The following is a 20,630-nucleotide window of genomic DNA, read 5'->3' as shown; positions in this document are numbered from 1 at the left end:
TATTGAATATTAATATATACATGAACATATACACACATATATATAATATATATATAAAAAAAATAAACATACCATTGATATAATTAAATGGTCTGGTTTGGTTAAACCGGTTTGATAAAAGTCTAAAACCACGAACCAAACCATAAGATCGGTTTATTAAAAAGGCAAACCGACGGTTTAATTTTTTGATTTTAAACCGACCAATCCATTCAGTTACTTCAGTTTAAACGGTTTAGCCGGTTTAAATCAAACCGTGCACATCCCTAATTAGACGTGCTCAAAACCGTGCTATATATTGTAGTCATTGTATATTAGCACACGATCTAGTCTAGTCTAACCTTCTTTCCATGTATTCATTTATCAATTTTAGTTGATTCAACAAGAAATATACTATATATATAAACGTTTTGCAGAACAACTTACTGTCATTTAAATTTATCTGTATTGAGATTCAATCCTTACACTTTCTTGGCTTTAGCTTGATGTAACTTCATTTCCATTTTCAACATTTATTTATCAGTTTTACCCATTTGACGCATTAAAGTCGAAGCATAACCCAAATCCCATTAATCAGTTGAAACCGCCATCTCTTTAGTATTAATGTACTGTATCAAGTAACATGTTTCCTTAAGATTCTTAGCTTTTTGTAATGTTTAACTTTTCCTTTAATTATGAGATCTAAAAATGACAAATGTTGGGCAATTTCCAACTAACAGGGCTACCACTGTTGGTGTGCAAAATCTCCCATCTTTGTAGGAAGATAACAACAGGGGGAAAGACACCATTAGCTTTTCTAATATGTTGGGCAAAAAATCCAATGTTTTCTCTCTCTCTTTCTCTCTTCCCCTTTTTGAGCTTTTTTCGATATTTTCCATTCAGGTAAACAAATCTTTCTTTTATCGATTCGTGATCCTGAAATTTTGTCTAATAATAAGCAGATTAACAGATTCTATTTGGAAAAAGTCTTAGATTCTTTGTAGGCAGATTTTTATGTCAAAAGAACATAGGACTTAAAACTTATGTTATCTTGAATTACATTAGTTTTCTATAATGTCAAATGTGTAACTTTTGCATATGCTTATTTTATTCCTTTTTGTTCAATTTACAATTCATTGAGCTTGAATTTGATCATGATGACAAATAGGGGAATCCTATGTCTCAATCTGTGTAATGAGAGAAATACGGATTCCTTATCTCTTTTAATGTCGATACAAATGGAAAAATGGTATATGATACATATATTGCTGAGGTTGTATGAATATTTGACTAGATTTGCATTAAGGTGGCAAAAGAAGAAATTTAGATATGTTTGTTGCTATATTGGTTACAGGACTGGCAATCTGTTGTGACAAGCATATATAGATGAATATTTGATTTCACGAGCCAACTGCTTCTAGTTCCGAGGGCCGGAATAAGTGCATCCTGACATATGGATTCGGCCCCAGAGGCTGCTCTGGCCCCCGAAACCCCATCTCCAAGTACCGACTCCTCACCATCTTCTGATACTTCACCTCCACCACCTTCAAGTCCTTCACCACCTCCACCTTCTCCTTCTAGACCACCGCCCGCCTCTCCACCTCCTAAAGTATTGCCACCACCTTCCCCTTCTGATTTCTTCCCACCGCCTAAAGAAGAAGAGACGCCTGTCGCCTCTGCTCCACCGCCACCCAACACAACCCCAACACAAGACTTACCATCAGGAACACCACCCACCCCCATCCCTCCTAACATTATACCAACCCAGGGCAATGCTTCTAACAAAACAGCACCAGGTCCTGCCAACAAGTTACCCAACTCATCAAGCCGAAAATCAGCCTCAAAATCACCAACTGACTCAGACTCGATATCAAGTTCTAGTGGAAGTGATATCCCTATAATCATTGGCGGAATAGCTGCTGGCATTTTGGTGTTTCTTGCTCTTGTTATGGTTTGTGTTCTATGCAATAGGAAGAAGAAAAAACCTTACTATATTCATGAAGAAAACCTCGGTGTAGGTGCAGGAGGTCCATACTACAATGGTAAACCAGACCACGTGGTCAGGGTCAATGGTGACGGCGGTTGGGGACATCCATCAGCAATGCAGGCAAGTAATGACTCATCCGGGCCTAGTATACCAGTGGCATCCCCAAACATGCCACTAGCACTTAGCCAGAGCCAGTTCTCCTATGATGATCTAGCAACTGCCACTGGAGGGTTCGCCCAATACAATCTTTTGGGCCAAGGAGGATTCGGGTTAGTACACAAAGGGGTGCTGCCAAATGGGCAGGAAGTTGCTGTAAAGAGCTTAAAAGCGGGCAGCGGGCAAGGTGAACGAGAGTTTCAGGCAGAGGTTGAGATCATTAGTAGGGTCCACCATCGATATCTAGTTTCACTTGTTGGATATTGTATTAGTGACGGGCAGAGAATGCTTGTGTACGAGTATGTTCCTAATAATACCTTGGAGTTCCATCTGCATGGTGAGTTTTCTAAATATACTCGTAGGTTTTCTTAACTTGATACTAAATGAAAATAGTACAAGTTACACAAAAAAAATTTCATGTTTTTGTAGGAATTATTCGTGCATGGTCCGAATGCATCATGAATCCAACTTTTATTTGTAGGAAAGGCTCAAGCAGTTATGGATTGGCAAACTAGAATGCGTATTGCTCTTGGATCAGCTAAAGGACTTGCTTATCTTCATGAAGATTGTACAACCCAAGCACACCTAATCTCTTTTATTCACATTCTTCTATTTTGATAATCTTAGAACTGACTATTTCAGCCCGTTTATTTTTAAATGGATCACCTGCATTGTATGCTATCTCAAACGAGTCAACTTAACACTTTACCCAAGGGATAAAAGGTTGAAAGTTGTCCAAAGTCACTTTATTCAGAAGATCTATATTATCAATGTAATAATATTTTATCACTGTAACCATAGTTAGTGATTACTCAAAAAATTTAAGAAATGGACATAAATGTGTTTACAGGTCAACCTGGCCCAACCTTTTTTTACCCATACTACAAATGGCCCATTTTGAACCGTTATCTAACCTGTCTGACCTGACCATCTTGCCATCTCTGTCTAAATGTTTCGCTGAAACATGCAGGCCACCCTAGAATTATCCATCGAGACATCAAATCTGCTAACATTCTCCTTGACCACGAGTACGAAGCAAAGGCAAGTATTAATGAAATTTTAGCTTTTAAGTCCCCATTTAAGTATACATGTGCATATTATGAATGGGTCAAACTCAGGTGGCTGATTTTGGGCTGGCTAGACTAGCATCTGCGAATGACACTCATGTCTCAACACGTGTGATGGGAACTTTCGGGTAAGTTTCTCATGCTTCATAATGACCCTTTTCACACACAGTTGGGTTTTGCATATAATGTTTTTATTATCTTGAATCAATTATAGGTATTTAGCTCCAGAGTATGCTCAAAGTGGAAAGCTATCAGATAAGTCTGATGTTTTCTCATTCAGTGTCATGTTGTTGGAGATTTTCACAGGAAGGAGGCCTATTGATCCAACGAATGAATACATGGATGACAGTTTGGTAGATTGGGTTCGTATCCAACCTATTTCAACTACTAAACTCGAATATTTTAATTACGCTTCACAATTCTGATAACGAGAAACTATGACTGGTTTTCACTTTACCCATTTTGACCCTTACCTGACCCATTGACTAGTCCATTTTGCCACCTCTAGATTTCATATATAAGTGTAAATAGTAATGGTTTGCTTTATGAAATTCAAAAACAGGCTAGGCCACTAATCGCTAAGGCAAAGGAAGATGGAGACTACAGCAAGCTTGTGGACCCACGCTTGAAAGGCAACTATGATCATGAGGAGATAGTAAGAATGGCTGCTTGTACTGCAGCTGGTGTTCGTCATTCTGCTAGGAGGCGTCCTAAGATGAGCCAGGTTAGTTAACTGTAACTTGTGTGTGAGGATGTATACACTTTGGTTGGACCTACAGGAACCACATGGGTCCACCCAAATGTATAGCTAATTGCTAAGACCAAAGAGGATATATATTCTTTTTCACTACTAGTTTATAGGTATTGCAATGGAAATACAAACCCATTTATACGCTATTCTGTCATGAAAAATTCCAGATTGTACGAGCATTGGAAGCGAATGCATCATTAGATAGCTTGGACGAAAAGCCAACTAGAGAAGGCTCCACGTTAAATGTAAGTGAATCAAGAGCGTATGACACAAGAGCCTACAACAATGATCTCGCAAAGTTCAATAAGATGGTACTGTCAGGTGACGACGACTTTTCAAGCAGTGAGATGGGTAGTTCCGGACCCTATAGGTAAACATTAAAACTTAAATTTCAGAATTTGATTAGAACAAAAAAAAGGCTGTCAATGCTACATTGTGAGGTTGATTTTCCAAATTGAGATTAATGTACCATAAAGTAGTTAGGAAATTTTTCCTCCAAGTAAATAGAACAGATCGAGGTCTAAACCATTTAATGATTGCTTGTATACTACACATGCGCGAGTAGATGAATCAAGATATTCAGGCACCATGGGTTCTTTCTGATCTTTGTAATACGATAATTTGATGCTATTCAAAGAAAACCATGTTAGATTGGTGAGTTTTGACTATAAATAATTTGTTATTATTACTGAAAGTGTGTCATCTATGAATAGGTTTTATATTCGTGTCTCCTTTTTGGATGAATGAAGTCTTATGAACAGGTGAAACACACAAGCCAAGGATGTAATAGGTGCATTCAATAAAAAAAAGGCATTTTTAATGAGAATTGTAAGAAATACACAATGAGTAGAGATTGTTAATTCTGTTTCAAAGAAATATCTATTAAAATTTCAAATTTGATTATGTAAGGTACAAACTAAATACATCCCAATTACCCAACACTAATCACGAGCAAATCTCATACCCCTTTGATGGTGCGACACACATTTTTTTGGACGTCATACTCCTTTAGGAGTGCAGTGCACTTATGTTTTTCAATTATGGAGTTCCCTGCCTTTACTTGTGCGTCGCATGAAGGGTTAGGTGCAGCCGTGCAACACCAGCTGCTTTCTTTAGTTTTCACCTTGATGTTCTTCATCCAACTTCCACTTAAACCATCCCTAAGCCTCACTTGACCTTCTTTATGTCATTTTGGTTGCTTTTCTTCATGCTACGTCCAATGAATCTGTAAATCACAATAACATAGTATCGAAAGTTAATGTAAGCGACTATAATAGCATAAAAGGTCCAAATATCGTGTAGAAACATGCACAAAATGTGTGATAATTAAGAGAAATTGAGAAAGAAGAGAAATTGGAGGGATGATCAGTTTTTTGGTCCAAATAGATCTCTTCCATGAACTGAAATTCTCCGATCCAGTCAGCTTTTTGGAGATTAAAATAAGCCCTGGATGATCAGTTTGATGAAGGTAAAGTGGATGATGAACAGATTCCACATCAGTAATGGATTCTTGATTTGTTGTTGTTGTTGTTGTTTCAATCGGCATCTTCAATTTTGATTTAATTGAGTTGTTTCAATGATTTCAAGAAATTAGGGTTTTGAAAGAAAATTTGGGGATTTTGATCAGAAGTGCTTAGGGTAGTGGAATTTGTATATCGGACGATAAAGGACAATGAGTAGAACAAGTTTGATGAAGAAACTTTTCGGTGTTAATGGCGGATTCCGGCAATCGCCGGTGGTTGCTCTGATACCATAAGAGAAATTGAGAAAGAAGATAAATTGGAGGGAAAAAGATATTTTCTTATTATTGAACCATTAATTTACAAAATATCTATTTAAAAGGATTAACCGCCTAGTGTTAATCTGTTACAGAATTTACATAGCTCGTCCCTCAACTATCTAAAGTTACATTTCAAGCAAGACTTTGGTTAATCACATCTTGTGGCAAAATGCAAGGCAACTTTGTACAATCCCTTTCATCTTCATGCTTTGTCTTGTGATCTTACAAGTGTTTATCTTTGATTCTGATACTTCTGCTTCTTTCTTTTCTTCATTGATTCCACTTATATCTTCAATAACAATTCACATTATTCATCTTTTTATGAAATAGCGTTTAGTAGTTATCTTTATTTTCTTTACATAACTTTGTGGTCGTGTGCAAAAATGTTGTAAGTCTCATCTTTGCTCTATGTAGAATATCTTCATTGGTATAAATAAATGTTCACCTTATGTACATGTATGGTACACTTTCCATTAATATGATATGTTGAAACAGATATTTTTTTAGCCAAATCTTCACTACATAACATAATATGAAAAAAGTAAAGATAAGTAGATACAAAACCTATAAACGTAAAGGTTACTACAAATGATGGAGTATAAACAACCACTAAGTATTTTTTTAACGATAAATTGGAATCATTGAAGGGTCATCTTTATTTTCACGGAAAAAAGAACCTCTTGACTTAAACATGAAACCCCAGCTTTTATTTTTATTTTCAATTTGAACTCATGACCTCTCCATTATCAATATCAATACTATCTTAAAAAAATTTAAGACCCTCTCATTTTAGAAATATTTATAAACAAAATAGGGTATTGACCTAGTTGCATAATTGGATATTCAATTGCCCTTAATGAACTTGATTTTAGGAAAACTTAAAAGAAATTACACAAACATGAACGTAACGAAATAATTTACATCTTAAACTCTTATGTTACTAATTTGTACCATAAATCTTTATTTTTCTAAATTATTTTTCACTGTCACCTTTACGTCAATTACATTGACATCAACCTACAAAACTCGACGCCACCAACACAAATGATTGCGGTCATTACCGCCAGTAGTTGTCACCACCATACCACCGCCACCATCACTTATGCCACATAATGCAGGTAGCGTGCTCGTTGAAGTTAATAGATATTTGACCAGTTGACCTTAAACAATTAAACATCCATCAAGGACCATCTAGTTACTAATTAGTCCACTTTATTTTTTGAAAACAAAAAATACTTTGACTAGTTGACCTTAGACATTTAAAATGAGGATAATCAGTCCATTAAGCACCATTTTGTTACTAACTACTTAACTAGTAACCTTTATTTTTCTTGAAAACTTTCTTTTTTTGAATGAAAAAAAAAAAAAACCGTTTGGGCCTTAATTTGACATTCATAAAAGCCCAACAACTGGCAATTTGTTTCCAACTCTCTCACTCTGTCACAACAACCGACTTAGCCCGGATCCATACACACACACACACAGTCACACACACCCATCGTGAAATCAATTCAATATATAAATACCAAAAACCCTCGAATATATCTCTCCATAATTCAGCCGCAAATTGATCTCTCATCAAATCTCGGAAATCATGGGAGATTACGGTGATGCTTTGAATCGTAATGTTAGCGTTCAGGCGCGTACCAAACAACAAAACCGCGCCAATCTTATGCAGATGAAATTGGTATCGCATCTATCCATCTGTATCTATATCTGTATCTATATATTTAAACGCCTAATATTATCACTTTTGATTTAATTTATGTATCTGTATCTATATTTGTAGTTATATATTTCAACGCCTAATGTTAATTAGATTTAATTTTTGTTTGACTGTAGAATTATTCTGTGCCCTAGGTTTTATTGAATTAATTTTGTGTCTGATATGATTACTATAATTATAATAGCTGAATTTTGTTTTAATTAGTGTTAATATTAGCTAATGATTGTGATTAGGTCACTGATTGGGAGAATTAGTTTAATTTTACTGTTAAGCGGAGATTAAATTGTAAGCATTGGATTTTTATTTTAGAGTAATTATATATGTGAGTAATTTGGTAGACGATTCGTAAAAATTTGGTGCTGAAACGACGTGTTACTTTTTTTTTGATTTTTTAAGAATGTAACTATGATTTATTTGTGTGGATACTGATCACGGCACGGAAATGGTGTGTTATGCAGATTGGGCAGAGTCATCCTACGGGATTGACGAATAATCTTTTGAAGCTTTTTGAGCCAAGACCTCCTTTGGAGTATAAGCCTCCACCTGAGAAGAGGAAGTGTTTGCCATACACAGGTATTATATATATAATGCTAGTTATATTCATATGTTATTGATACAGTTTCGTTTTTGATGATCTGGTTGTTCGTTTATTTTTATTTGAAAGGTATGGCGCAGTTCGTTGGCAACTTCGCTGAGCCAGGTGATCCTGAATATGCTCCACCAGTTGAGAAGGGTGAAACACCGGTAAGAAGGTTTCATATTGGAGTTAGCATACTATATATCTGAATGTTTTATTTATCTTTGGTTGATATGTTTCATTTTGAAAAAATGATTTACCAGAGTCTTTTAATGGTTTTCCTAATATTTCATTTGGTAAATCTGTATGGTAATTTTATAAAGTCTGGAAAGCGTTATTATTTGCAATCTTTTAGGCAAGGTGTAACTTTTTTGTTTTGAACGGTTATATATTAATTAATACTAGTATGGATGATGATTATGATGTCAGAATTTGATTGGCCGATTGTTGGCTTTTATTATGATTTTTACAATTATGTTTTTTTCTTGATCCTTTTGGGAGTCAGAGCCAAAAGAAGGCTAGGATTCACCAAGCACGGCTTGCAGAAGGTGCAAAAAAGGCTGCCGAGGAGCTTGAGAAATGTAAGAAAGCATCTTTTTGTCTTGATTTTCTTTCTGATTTAATAGTTATTAGAGGGACTGATGACTGGAATATTGGCTGTTAATGCAGTCCATCCGGATGCAGACCCAAATATATCTGGAGATCCATACAAGACGTTGTTTGTAGCTAGGCTTGTAAGTAATATAATTTTATGCATCCATATGATTTGTACTTGCTGTTTTTAAGTTGAAAGATTTGACCAACTTTTGTTTGTTTGATTGCAGAATTATGAGACAACTGAGAGCAAAATCAAAAGGGAGTTTGAGGCATATGGGCCCATCAAACGGGTAGGTTTTGTCGAGTACCCTGAAAAGGGGCTCAAGGTTATAACCTTTTGTTCGGTAAGAGGTTTGGTTTTGTGGTTTGTGGACAACATATTTGTCCTGTTGTCTGCCAAAACCTTTCAAAATTGTGAGTTTAAAATTACAAACAACCTATTTTGGAAATATTTCTGATGAAAAATATCTCTCATAAACAAACTTTTCAGCAACTATTTTTCGTTACAACATCATATTTTTGTGAAAGAATTGTATGTAAAACTGTATTGATATGCAATCCATTAAAATGTCAACTAGAGATTGTGCATGGTTAATTTTTTTCGACTTGTGAAGTTTAACATCGGATATTAAATGATCACAATAATATGGTCGGCAAACTATTGTGCCTGTATTATATGGATACAAGTTATCAATGCCATGCATAATGCACCTTTAGAATGTTGGTTGCTACATATGATTCCTGAAACATTGAGCTTGGATGCTTGTAAGTGTCTTTCTATTAAACCTAGATGGTTAGCACAACTTGTTTATTTTGATGATAGTATTAGAATTACTCTCCAATATGGTAAGTCTGAGAAGTTATATGCCCGCCCTGCAATCTGCGTAGTGTTTGTTGGAGGTTCATTGAGCTTGGATTCTTGTAAGTGTGTCTTTCTATTGCCATATAATTACACTTAGATGGTTAGCACAACTTGTTAATTTTGATGATAGTATTAGAATTACTCTCCGATATGGTAAGTCTGAGAAGTTATATCCCCGCCCTGCAATCTGCATAGTGTTTGTTGGAGGTTCATTGAATTCGGTAATTGTTTGTCAGGTATCATTGCCTACCCACCCTGCTAGACTATTTCTTTGTTTCCCCTTTTTTGTATCTCTTATAAAATCAGAATTTTAAGAATCGGGGCTTTTGGGTCTTCTAGTAACATATAGCCACCATACAGCTAGTAAGTTTCAAGGTAAAAGGTACTTTATATTTCTGGGTTTCTACCATTTTCGACTTCAGCAGATCAATGATGCATATGCCTTTTGGTCAAATTTCCGGCAACAAATGGAGACTGTCCACTTGGGTAAAATATATTGGGAGTGCATCTCATCCCTTCTTTTCTTAGCTCGGCATTTGCATTTCTTGCTACTGAAATTTTTATTGTCCCATTTAAAGGATACCAAATACGTGTCAGAAGTTGAGAAGATTTCCTGGTATTATATATAGTATTATTTTTAGTAATTTTTTAATTTTAAATAGTCCCTGGTAAGGGAAGGGTAAGTTGGCCACAGTTTTTTGCGACTCTAGCAGTGATGGTGACGATGCATCTTGCCTGGGGAGCTTATTAATGAAAGGTGAGCACGGCTATTGAGGCTTAGTGCCTGTCTGCCGTGCATTAGGATTTTATTATAATTGCTAACCTTTTTTGATGACGCTACACTCGCTGTATTGGACATTGGAGCAAGCGTATTTTTGTTATATCTTGTTAAGAGATACTTTTTATGTCTTATGCTTTTTCTCTAACCGGTGAGAATTCCAGGTTCGGTTGATTGCTGATAAAGATACAAACAAACCGAGAGGATACGCTTTTATAGAGTACATGCATACACGTGATATGAAAGGTTATATTTTAATTTTTTTCCCCATGTATCATTTCCTATTAGACGTGGTGAAATATCTGAGCAGGGCAATTTGTTAAAAATTATAGTAGGTCTGATCATTTTCACCCCCATACAAACACTTTTTTATATGTTATCTTGTTAGTTTTTCAAGTGCTAAATATTGCTTTGTAATACTATTTTTTCAAGAATTTTTATTGTTTTACCATTTAAAAAACAATTTATGCATTTGATACACATTGAATAACTTCAACCTTTTAATTTGTTTTCTTTTGATTAGTTCTTTTAACTTAACAATATTGCCCCGTTCGAGATAAAACATAATTAACCCAATTCAGTCCATCTATTTTGAAATTGGGTGAAGTTGCCACTTCTACTTTGTATGTCATTATTTATATATCTGATGATTAAGTTCTATGATGTATAGCTGCATATAAACAAGCTGATGGAAGGAAGCTAGATAATAGAAGGGTGCTTGTGGATGTTGAACGTGGTAGAACCGTTCCCAATTGGCGACCACGTAGACTTGGCGGTGGACTTGGAACAACCAGGGTTGGAGGTGAAGAAGTCAACCAGAGGTATTCCGGAAGGTAAATTGCTAAATTGTGTTACTATACAAATTGCATTCATGTGATAGGCATCAAGACTTTCGGGAGGTGTAATAGCGCCAATCTGCATAATTGCAGGAAGTTGGTGTTTTAGGGGAATTAGGATGTCTTTATATTAGTGTTTAGGTATTCAAGATGTTATTAGTTTTATGGATACTTTTCTCCGCGATTTTGGTTTACAGTCTTACAGATATGTGGACTTCTCAACTTATAGAAACTTTCTAAATAGAATAGTATGTTATCATACAGTGACTTAAATAACTGCGGTCTGCAGATATGTATCACGATATCAATAAGGCAGAATTTAAAAGGGGGAAATTAAGAACTATGAGATTGGATCGATTTATCTTATAACACATCTTAAATCTTCAACGAAGAGGAAAAGATACTGAATAATTGTTTTGCGTTTACTCTGATAGCTTGTCCTTGTGGTAGTTAATCTACTCACCAATGTAATAATGTATGATGTTCAGAGAGCAACAGCAATCAGGGGGGGCTCCTAGATCTGCAGAACCAAAAGTACATGAGGAAAGAGACAGGTAAAACCCATTATATTTGTTTTATATTTATGTTATGTATTGTTATATCTCATACCACTATGATCAATGTTGAATTTTTGATAATTCAGGGAGAGGGAAAAATCCCGTGAAAGGGTAAAAGAAAGAGAACGTGAGAAGTCTCGTGAGCGGTCTCATGATAAGCCAAGGGACCGAGAACACCGGGAAGATAGGCACCACCGAGACAGAAAGTCAGACAGGGCAGATAGGGACAGAGACCGTAGTGGTCGTGATCGTGACAGACACCGAGACCGTAGTGATCGTGGTCGTGATCGTAGTGGCCGTGACCGCCATCGTGACAAGGATCGGGAGGGCGATGCTGAACCTATGGACCTTGATCGTGGCCGTTCTCGTGATAAGGACTATGAATATGATAGACATGAGCGAGACAAGTATGGGGATAGGCAAAAAAACTATGACCATGGGGATCCTGATGAGGATTGGTATGATCCAACTGAACATGGGAACAATAAGCGGGCTGATCCAGTCCATGAACCAGCAGGTTATGACTACTATGATCACCCAGAAGATGTAGCGCGGTATCAACATGAGCGTAATGATGATCGTTATAATCTGCGTATGGAGGAAGATGATGACTATGAACCAATGAAGGCTGAACCACGTGACAAAGATTATAGGCGATCCGACAGGTCACACTCACGTGACTACTAAATCTTAGCCAGCTCTATATCTACTTTGCAAATTATGATATGCCTTTTTTTTTGTTGTGTTCTCTCAGCCTGGTTTTCTGTTTTGGACTCCACAGTCGGACGGGTTTTATGGATGTTGGCATTGTTTTTCATGTTCCATGCTTTTAGAGAATTGTAATGCGTTAACTTGTCTATTGTTTTTTAGAGATTTGTAATTTTTTGCTTTGTGGTTTATGATCACTATCAGTCAAATCTATCTCCCTCTTAAAAGAGGGTGTGGGGATTATTATTGTTATTGTTATTATCTTTTGCATATCGCTTGTTTTCTCTAGATGAATGTGAACAATCTTTAAAAACTGCTTATTTAGTGAATGCATTTGTATAAGCAAGTGAGTTCTTTTCCAGCAGATAAGCGTTTATAGATAGGCACCGTTTTGTCGGTATGGTCTACCATACGGTGTGAAGCGCTTTTTTTTTTTTTTTTTTTTGTGGCGGGTGGGGGGGGGGGGGGGGGGGGTCTGGCTGCGAAACTCGGCCTGAACACCGTGTACATGTCCCCACGGGGTTATCCGGCCGGTCAAACCACGGTCCACGGTTTTGGACGCCCACTTTTCCTTGTTTTTTGTGCATTCCGATCTCCAAGAGGACAAAGTGATAGTTTCTATTTGTTCTGGCTGGTGGTGGTCTTCTGGCAAGAACGCCGTCATCTTCTGGCTGGAGCTCGCATCACATCGGAGTACACAGTCTACCGATATGTCTTTTGTCTCCTATTTGTTATCTTTGTTTTCGGGTTGGTTACCAAATAGACAATATATTATTAGAGATTTAGAGGTAGCATAATAGGCTGGGCTACGCATATAATCATCATTAAGGTTAACTTAGATGTCGGGATGTTGCCTCATGTTGATAACTTTGCACATATTAGAGGTTTCTTAACGAGTTTTCTCCTTGGTTTTGTACTTCTTCTTCGTCCCCAGATCGCTTGTCAAAAACGCTGCCACATTCCTGTTGAAGCTTGCAGCACATCTACCAATACTCTATTTTAGACATTTTTGGTTGTTGGGTAAAATTTACCAAAAGACATGTATTATTTAGAGGTGGCATAATAAGGCAGACTGGGTAATGAGTCAAAGCATGTTGGTTTTTTGGTGCTTGCTGAGTGCCTGAGTTGGTCGGTTTCGATGCTTTCCCCTGAAGCAGTTCAGATTTATATCATATTTATAGTTTACATAGCTGGTGAGTAAATGTGTATCAAACATGTATAATTCTAACAACATTCTGAAACTTTTTGAATTTCTTTACCCTTTTAACCATAAAAAAGAATAGACATGGCAATGTAGTTTGAAGTAACCATTTATGAGTTAATGCGTGGAAATTGATTCCTCTAAACATTAGCTATTCATCATATGACAAATTAATCATACTTGTCCAATGTCCAACGTAATTTGTATATGTTTCAAACTTTATTTAGATTCCAACAAGTAATACTTGATTGGATGATATATAAAGTCATAGCAATATTAGTTATTACATATGGGACGAGGTTGTGTGTATAGAGCTTTATTTAGATTCCAACAAGTAATACTTGATTGGATGATAAATAATTGAATTGAACTGAACCACCCAATTATGTTTGTAGCTTTTCATTTGAAATAAAGTTAATATTTTCTGTTTTGTTGATATCTTTTACTAGAACGAGCATAGTGCTCGCGTGTTGCGGTGGCTAGAAAATGATAGATAATATAAAAAAGGAGGCGGTGGTGTAGAGCGAGGGAGGCGGTAGAGGCGGAGGGCGGTGGAGGGTGATAGAAAGTCGATGAGAGTGTATAATGATGAGAGTGTGTAATGGTTATAGAGAATGGGAGAAAGAAGGTTATATAAGGGTATTATGTTTAAGTTAGGGTATTTTGGAAAGAAAAAAAAGTGTTGAATTTAAGAAATCTAATACTCTTTATAAGGGAGTATAGATATAGATTATCTATATAATTATCTATTATATATATATATAGAGAGAGAGATAACCATTACTTCAAAAAACATATACATATATATATATATAGAGAGAGAGATAACTATTACTGAAGTCCGAAGATTATTTGTATTGTATGTAAATCACAAGAATTAGCGAAAAATAAAATAAACCGTGAAACAAAGGAATATATTTTAATACATTATATTTGTTGTGTTTCATTTACGATCAATTATGTTAGAAATCAACAAAGACCGGTGCAACGCACGGGTTTCACCTAGTATGGTAGTATCAAAAGGTTGAGTTAGCCACCCAAAATATGCTAAAAAGAGTACCCTTCTGTAATTTTGAATTTGCCCAAATCATGTTGCTTTTGTATGCGTACTCTTTGGACAGCTCAATTTAGAAAATGTTGCATTTCTTTTGAATGTACGAAATAGTCTTCAGTTTCCGTTTTCAAAGCTTGAAACATCTCTCAAGTTGAAAGCAAGCAAAAGCTATATTTTGTTTAACACGGCAAACAAACTCACTCACCCAGTTTTATAGCACGACCTTAGGATCATACACACTCGATTATTGTTATAAGTGGTAAGGTTCCAGTATTTTTAACGAGGACATGCATTGCTTCTACATGCTCTTTTATACACTTGTAACTGATGAAGCAATCTTGTTTTGGGAAGGTGACCATCCAGATTGACCGCAATGTCATATGGGGGCAGTAGCTGGTGAATATGCTTTGCTGCCGAGGCCGTGATGAATATAATCAGCCGGCGCTCAATATTAAAGGATCAAATATTTACGATCAACATTTAGGCAAATATTTTGTGAGATTTGATTTATTGCTATGATAAACGAAGCTGTATATGTGGTTCATTGTGCAGCTCAAATTTTGCAAATGTACTTTTCCTCAAATTATATTATATTAATGTTTTATTATGACCATTATTTTCATAGATAGTACAGTAGTGAAAGTTTATGTAGTTATACACGTCATTAAAGGATCAAATTTTTCAGATTAACATTTTGGCACACATTTGGTGAGATTTAATTAAATGTTATGATTGATGCATCTTTATATGTGGTTTATTGTGTAGCTTAAATTTTGCAAGGCATTTTTTCTCCAAATTATATTATATTAATGTTTTATTATGACTTATTGTCAAAAAGCATTTAGGATGAAAAACTTTTTTTAAAGAAAAAAAAATCTTTGAAAAGCTTGATTCCATTTGGTACAAAAGTTTTTTTTGAAAAGGTTGATAATCCTCAACCCTTCAAAGAAAAGCTTTTTTTCAATTTACACACAAAAAAAACTTTAGAAAAAGCTTTTGCATTGGAGTGAATGATTTTTTCTTATTTTTAATTAATAGATTGATTGGTTGGAAAAATAAAAAGTTTTTAAAAGCTTTTACTTATTGGAGATGCTCTTAGAAGTTAAAGTTTGTGTGCTAATACGCGTAAGTATTTTTTTGTTTATTTATTACTGTATATAAAATTTATACAGCGAGCTGAGTTATTAGGCCTGTGTTAGTGAAGGACAGATAAAGTGTGTCACCATTTAACATCCTATTTATGAAAAATAAAATATTATTTATTCTTAAATTTTCATTTTAATATTAAGTTTTCATGTTTTAGGTTTATAAAATAATTAGGGTTTATTGTATATAATTGTTGTGAATATATTGATCTTGGATCAACAATGACACCAACAATCAAGAACAATGATAATAGTAAATAATAAATGATGATGAAGTGGGAGATAAAATATGGAGGAGAATGTCTGTCAATTAACTAATAGGGGGCTTAACCCTTATATAGAGTACATTAGCTTAATAAGTAAAATAGGGGCAAACTAGTCTTTACATATTATATATTTGGTATATAACACTCCCCTTCAAATATATATTATACAGTTGTGTTGCCTTATAAAAAACCTTACTAAGAAACCTAGTGGGATAAAATTTAGTTATGGGAAAAAGAGTGTAACGCGTATAATACTCCCCCTGAATTGAACAAACGTCTTCAATCTTCAAAGCCCGATCTTGTGTGACAACGACTGGAAACTACTTCAAAGGTGAGGACTTTGTAAATAGGTAATCCAAGTTCTTTGACTCGATTTGTTGCATGGATATATCTTCTTCCCTTTTGTAGATCATATGTTGAGAAAAATTTTGGTGAAATGTCCTTTAGTCTATCATTCTTGATGTACTCTTCTTTGATATGAGCTATGCAACCAGCGTTGTTGTCATAAGTGGTCTTCAGGTCTTCTTGATTGATTCGATCTTGCATGATTCTTGTATTTCTTTAGGGGATCCAATCATGTTGATGTTGCCAACATATTTAGGTTTAGGCCGAATACCTTTTTCATATTTCAACTCATACCCAAAACAGCCATGCTACTGTGGTTAAGAGGACAGGTTCGAACTGAATCAAAGCATGAACCTACGCACTTCCAAGACATCCATTAGTTTCATATAAAGTCCTTCAGAGATTATAAGACTGATTAAATCTATTTATTGTTGCATATATTATGGGTGAAAATGTTTCCTCATTACCCGGGATTTGAGTGAAACTTTATGCAATTAATCGTGCCTTATATAATGTCATTCTTTTTATTTCAATCACCCATTTATAACCTACTGGTTCGACGTCTATGGGTGTGCGGCCTATAGGTCCGAAAGATACTTCACATTTGAGCGAATTTTATGGCTTCTTGCCATTTTGGGCCAATCATCTCTATGCATGCATATATCCAGAGTTTTATATACGTATTTATTACGTTTGTTGCTATAGCATATGAAAATATATATTTTTTCAACATGCATGTGTTGTCTGGTTCCAAAGTGCACTAATATGTATTGAGATCTCAGTTTTCATTTTGGAACCAATATTTCATCAAGGACTATATTTTCCTCTGGTATCATGTATGTCCTTGGAATATATACCTTTATAGAGGTTTCATTTATGTTGGGTTTCACCAACTATGTTTTTGCTCATTTCTTTTCGTGAGTTTTTCTATCTGTATTCGATTGGCCTCCCACATTATGAGCAGGTGCATTTGATGCTGGTATATGTGACTTTCAGACACTATTTGTATTTGTGAATGCATCTAGTAACTTATAATATGTTTTGGACTTCATATGTGACAATTATGGGGTCAAGATTTAATATTTGTGATGCATTCCAGTATTTTTTTAAAATTTTTTTAATTTTTTTTTTTATGGAGGAGGGCAGCAAGTTGGGGCCAAAAGCAAACACGGTAGGTGTGACACCCGTCATTAAAACCGATAGTTTATAATAGTCTCTAACTTAAATTCCTAATTTCTTGACAAGTCAATGTGTCTGCATAGTATAAAAGGGTAGAGATGTTGTGATCATTCCAATATGTGACTTTTATTACTTGAATACCATTAGTTTAGGATTTAGTCACTCTATTTTCCTAAACATAGACGATTATAGTTATTCCCGTTGATATCTAGACATATAGTTATATGTCATATTTAGTTCTAGACACATATAAATTTCTATATAATACTTATTGGTGAATAAAATCTATGATCATCATCATCAAAGTAAATTATAATAATTATATACGTAGTAGTAATGATAATAGCTATTGTACTATTAAATTATAAGTTAAATAAATAAAACAATTAAAAAGTTCATATGTAATTTAATGAGTTTATATCAAATACCAAAACTTATCCTTACAATCTATGGAATTTACGGCAAAAGGGATTTACATTCCCATCCCATCTCAATTCTTAATTACATATTCTAATTGTAAACAAACTCTAACACTTATCTCTACAAGTATAGGATTAAAGCATTATTAGTTATCATTAAAATAAAATAAAATCTAAAATACAATTACCCTTTGTGCTTTTCCCTGCCGTTGAACAAGACCACCACAAAGAAAAAAAAAATCTTTTCCATAATCTCTCAATTGCCATTTATTCTCTAAGAATTCATGGATTTTTGGTAAGATAATATAACTCTCAATATGTTTTCTAAGAGTTTTATTATATAAAAATCTATGGTTAAAATCCTTATAAAATTAATATTTTATTTTGTTAAGGTATTTAAGGAGTGATCATCTATCTTGGGGTAAAAATTACTTATCTCTTCTTTTCATATATATATATATATATATATTGTTGATCTTTTATTATAAGTAACCTATTTGATGAATATATATATTATGGAAAAATATATAATAATGAATGAAAGGTGTTTTTTTAGGGTTAAGTCAAAAGCTTGAAATATAAATCATATTAATGTTAAAGTTTAAATATTTAATGTAGCATAATAATTAATGTAATTAAAGAAATCCAATTATGAAGGCATGAAAATCATAATAATATGTATGAATAGGTATTGGAAAGATTTGAAAGTTTTTATATGAATATTTAGTTGTAATAGTCTTTAAAACAAGAAGTTGAGTTATTTCAGAATCTGGACAAGTTCAGTTTGTTAACTGTGAAAGGTTATATCTTGGTCATGAAAGATGGTTAAATCATGTTTTTGGTGTCTAAAATTAAGTTCAGGAAGTCTACTTTCTGGTGGAAGTGGTTTCGTGTCAAAATATGAAGTTTAAGGTTGTCAAACGAATTTTACAACAAAACTGCACAAAGCTGAGTTTTCCGAACAGATTTAGGTCGACTTCAAATAGTCATATCTTGGTCGATTTTATGAACTGGAAGTTTATTTTTTCCAGAAACATTTTTAAGATGTTAAGAGTGTACAATAAAAAAATTTGGATTTTTTGAAGCTTCGAAGGCCCTTAACTTTTATAAAACTTTTCTGCGCGCAAACAGTGAATTTTCTGACTAGTCTGTAATTATGAAATTTTTAAAAATAGTTAACGTGCGAAATAAATTAAGTAAAAATTCATGTAAGTTTATAACACTCTAAGGTTATAGTATTTAAGATTTGAAAACTTTAATTCTTCGTTTCATACTAATAAAAAATAGATAAAGTTACCAAAAATTTCAGCGAATATGAGCTTGTAGAATTCAATCATAAATCATTAAAACAAATACTCTATATTAAGTTATGTGACTTGTAACTTAATAATATATGACAAATCAGTTGTGAATATTTTTAAAATATCCATATATGTATATCATCAAATACGGGTTACAATGGACGGTTATTGACCATGTCCATAATTGTAACTTGTGCTTATATATGTTGTGTAGATTCTGGTGATCTTTTGGACTTTGCACAACTACTTGCTTGTTGAGGTGAGTTTCGTGTCCCCTTTTTTATATTATTTCTTTAGGGGAAAATGATGCTCAAAATATTTTTATTTCTTTACTAGTTGTGCGAAAACTAGTTTGCTTTATTGGACATATACGTGTACTTATGAAATTTGTATGTTAGCTTGTTTGCGTTGATTTCATGATGCAATAGATGTCTGTCGATATCTATTGAAGACAATTTATGGCAATGGATAACAATGATAACAAATAACCAACTTTATACTCCAGCTGGTAGTTTGTTGGTATAACAATGTGTGATTGAGTTGTTGGCAAGTAGTGATGTGATTGAGTTGTTGGCAAGCAGTGATGAGTTTGTGTTGTTGGAAATCTATAATGACATTGATCAGTATTTGGTATGCATATATGTTACTACATGGTTATATTTAGACTATTGTCCAAACTTCATATATCATGCACAACAAATTCATTTGTATTACTTTAAACCTACGAACTCACCAACGTTATATTGACATTTTCGAGCATTCATTTTCAGGTAATAATAATGCTTAAGAAGACTGAGCATAAAGACTTTAGGAAGACTAATAAAGGGATCCTTCATGGACTCCTAGATTGCATTTGAAACATTGAACACTATTTGCAATTTGCTACTTCTTTTGCTATTTGAGGCGTGTTGCCTACACTTTCCGCTTGTGAAAATTACATTTATTTGAATTTCATTTATTATGACTCTATTATAAAGTCCATGTGCTATTGCTATATCTTTTCGTCATATCTTACGATTCCGCTTAAGGTAGGGTGTGACAGTAGGCAAGTTTTTTTTTTTAGTACATAAAAGATTATTCATCTGTGTTCTAAAACATCAAGGTATAAATCGAACAGATAATAAATCATTAGTACTCCATTTACACATTACACAATATCATTTGTATTTATCAATCAGTGATTTTTATAGATAAATTTTATTTTACTCTATCTTTATGAAGATTACTTAAACAATTTCAAATATATTATGAATAATGAGAACAATTAAAAGATAGCAATTTCATGTTCAAAGCAAATATTCAGTTTCATATAAAATTATATCAGTGATAATATATATTGCCTTTGGCATGTCAAGATAAAAG

General features: G+C 34.2%; 2 protein-coding genes across 2 annotated transcripts; both read left to right on the top strand.

Annotated features, from left to right (window-relative positions):
• Positions 1-682: 682 nt before the first annotated feature.
• Positions 683-4,469, top strand: LOC122604035 (proline-rich receptor-like protein kinase PERK5). The gene is made up of 8 exons (XM_043776925.1): positions 683-879; positions 1,331-2,456; positions 2,601-2,687; positions 3,090-3,160; positions 3,238-3,314; positions 3,401-3,548; positions 3,749-3,910; positions 4,105-4,469. The coding sequence occupies exons 2-8, from the start codon at positions 1,430-1,432 to the stop codon at positions 4,309-4,311; spliced, it is 1,779 nt and encodes a 592-aa protein (XP_043632860.1). The 5' UTR covers positions 683-879; positions 1,331-1,429; the 3' UTR covers positions 4,312-4,469.
• Positions 4,470-7,199: 2,730 nt separating this feature from the next.
• On the top strand, positions 7,200-12,628 carry LOC122602641 (U1 small nuclear ribonucleoprotein 70 kDa). The gene is made up of 10 exons (XM_043775240.1): positions 7,200-7,404; positions 7,902-8,016; positions 8,108-8,187; positions 8,526-8,601; positions 8,690-8,754; positions 8,845-8,907; positions 10,422-10,503; positions 10,928-11,090; positions 11,582-11,647; positions 11,737-12,628. The coding sequence occupies exons 1-10, from the start codon at positions 7,312-7,314 to the stop codon at positions 12,335-12,337; spliced, it is 1,404 nt and encodes a 467-aa protein (XP_043631175.1). The 5' UTR covers positions 7,200-7,311; the 3' UTR covers positions 12,338-12,628.
• The last annotated feature ends 8,002 nt before the right edge of the window (positions 12,629-20,630 follow it).

Source organism: Erigeron canadensis, chromosome 6 (assembly GCF_010389155.1).
Source record: "Erigeron canadensis isolate Cc75 chromosome 6, C_canadensis_v1, whole genome shotgun sequence".
NCBI classification, from domain to species: domain Eukaryota; kingdom Viridiplantae; phylum Streptophyta; class Magnoliopsida; order Asterales; family Asteraceae; genus Erigeron; species Erigeron canadensis.
This window is presented reverse-complemented; position numbering and strand designations above follow the sequence as displayed.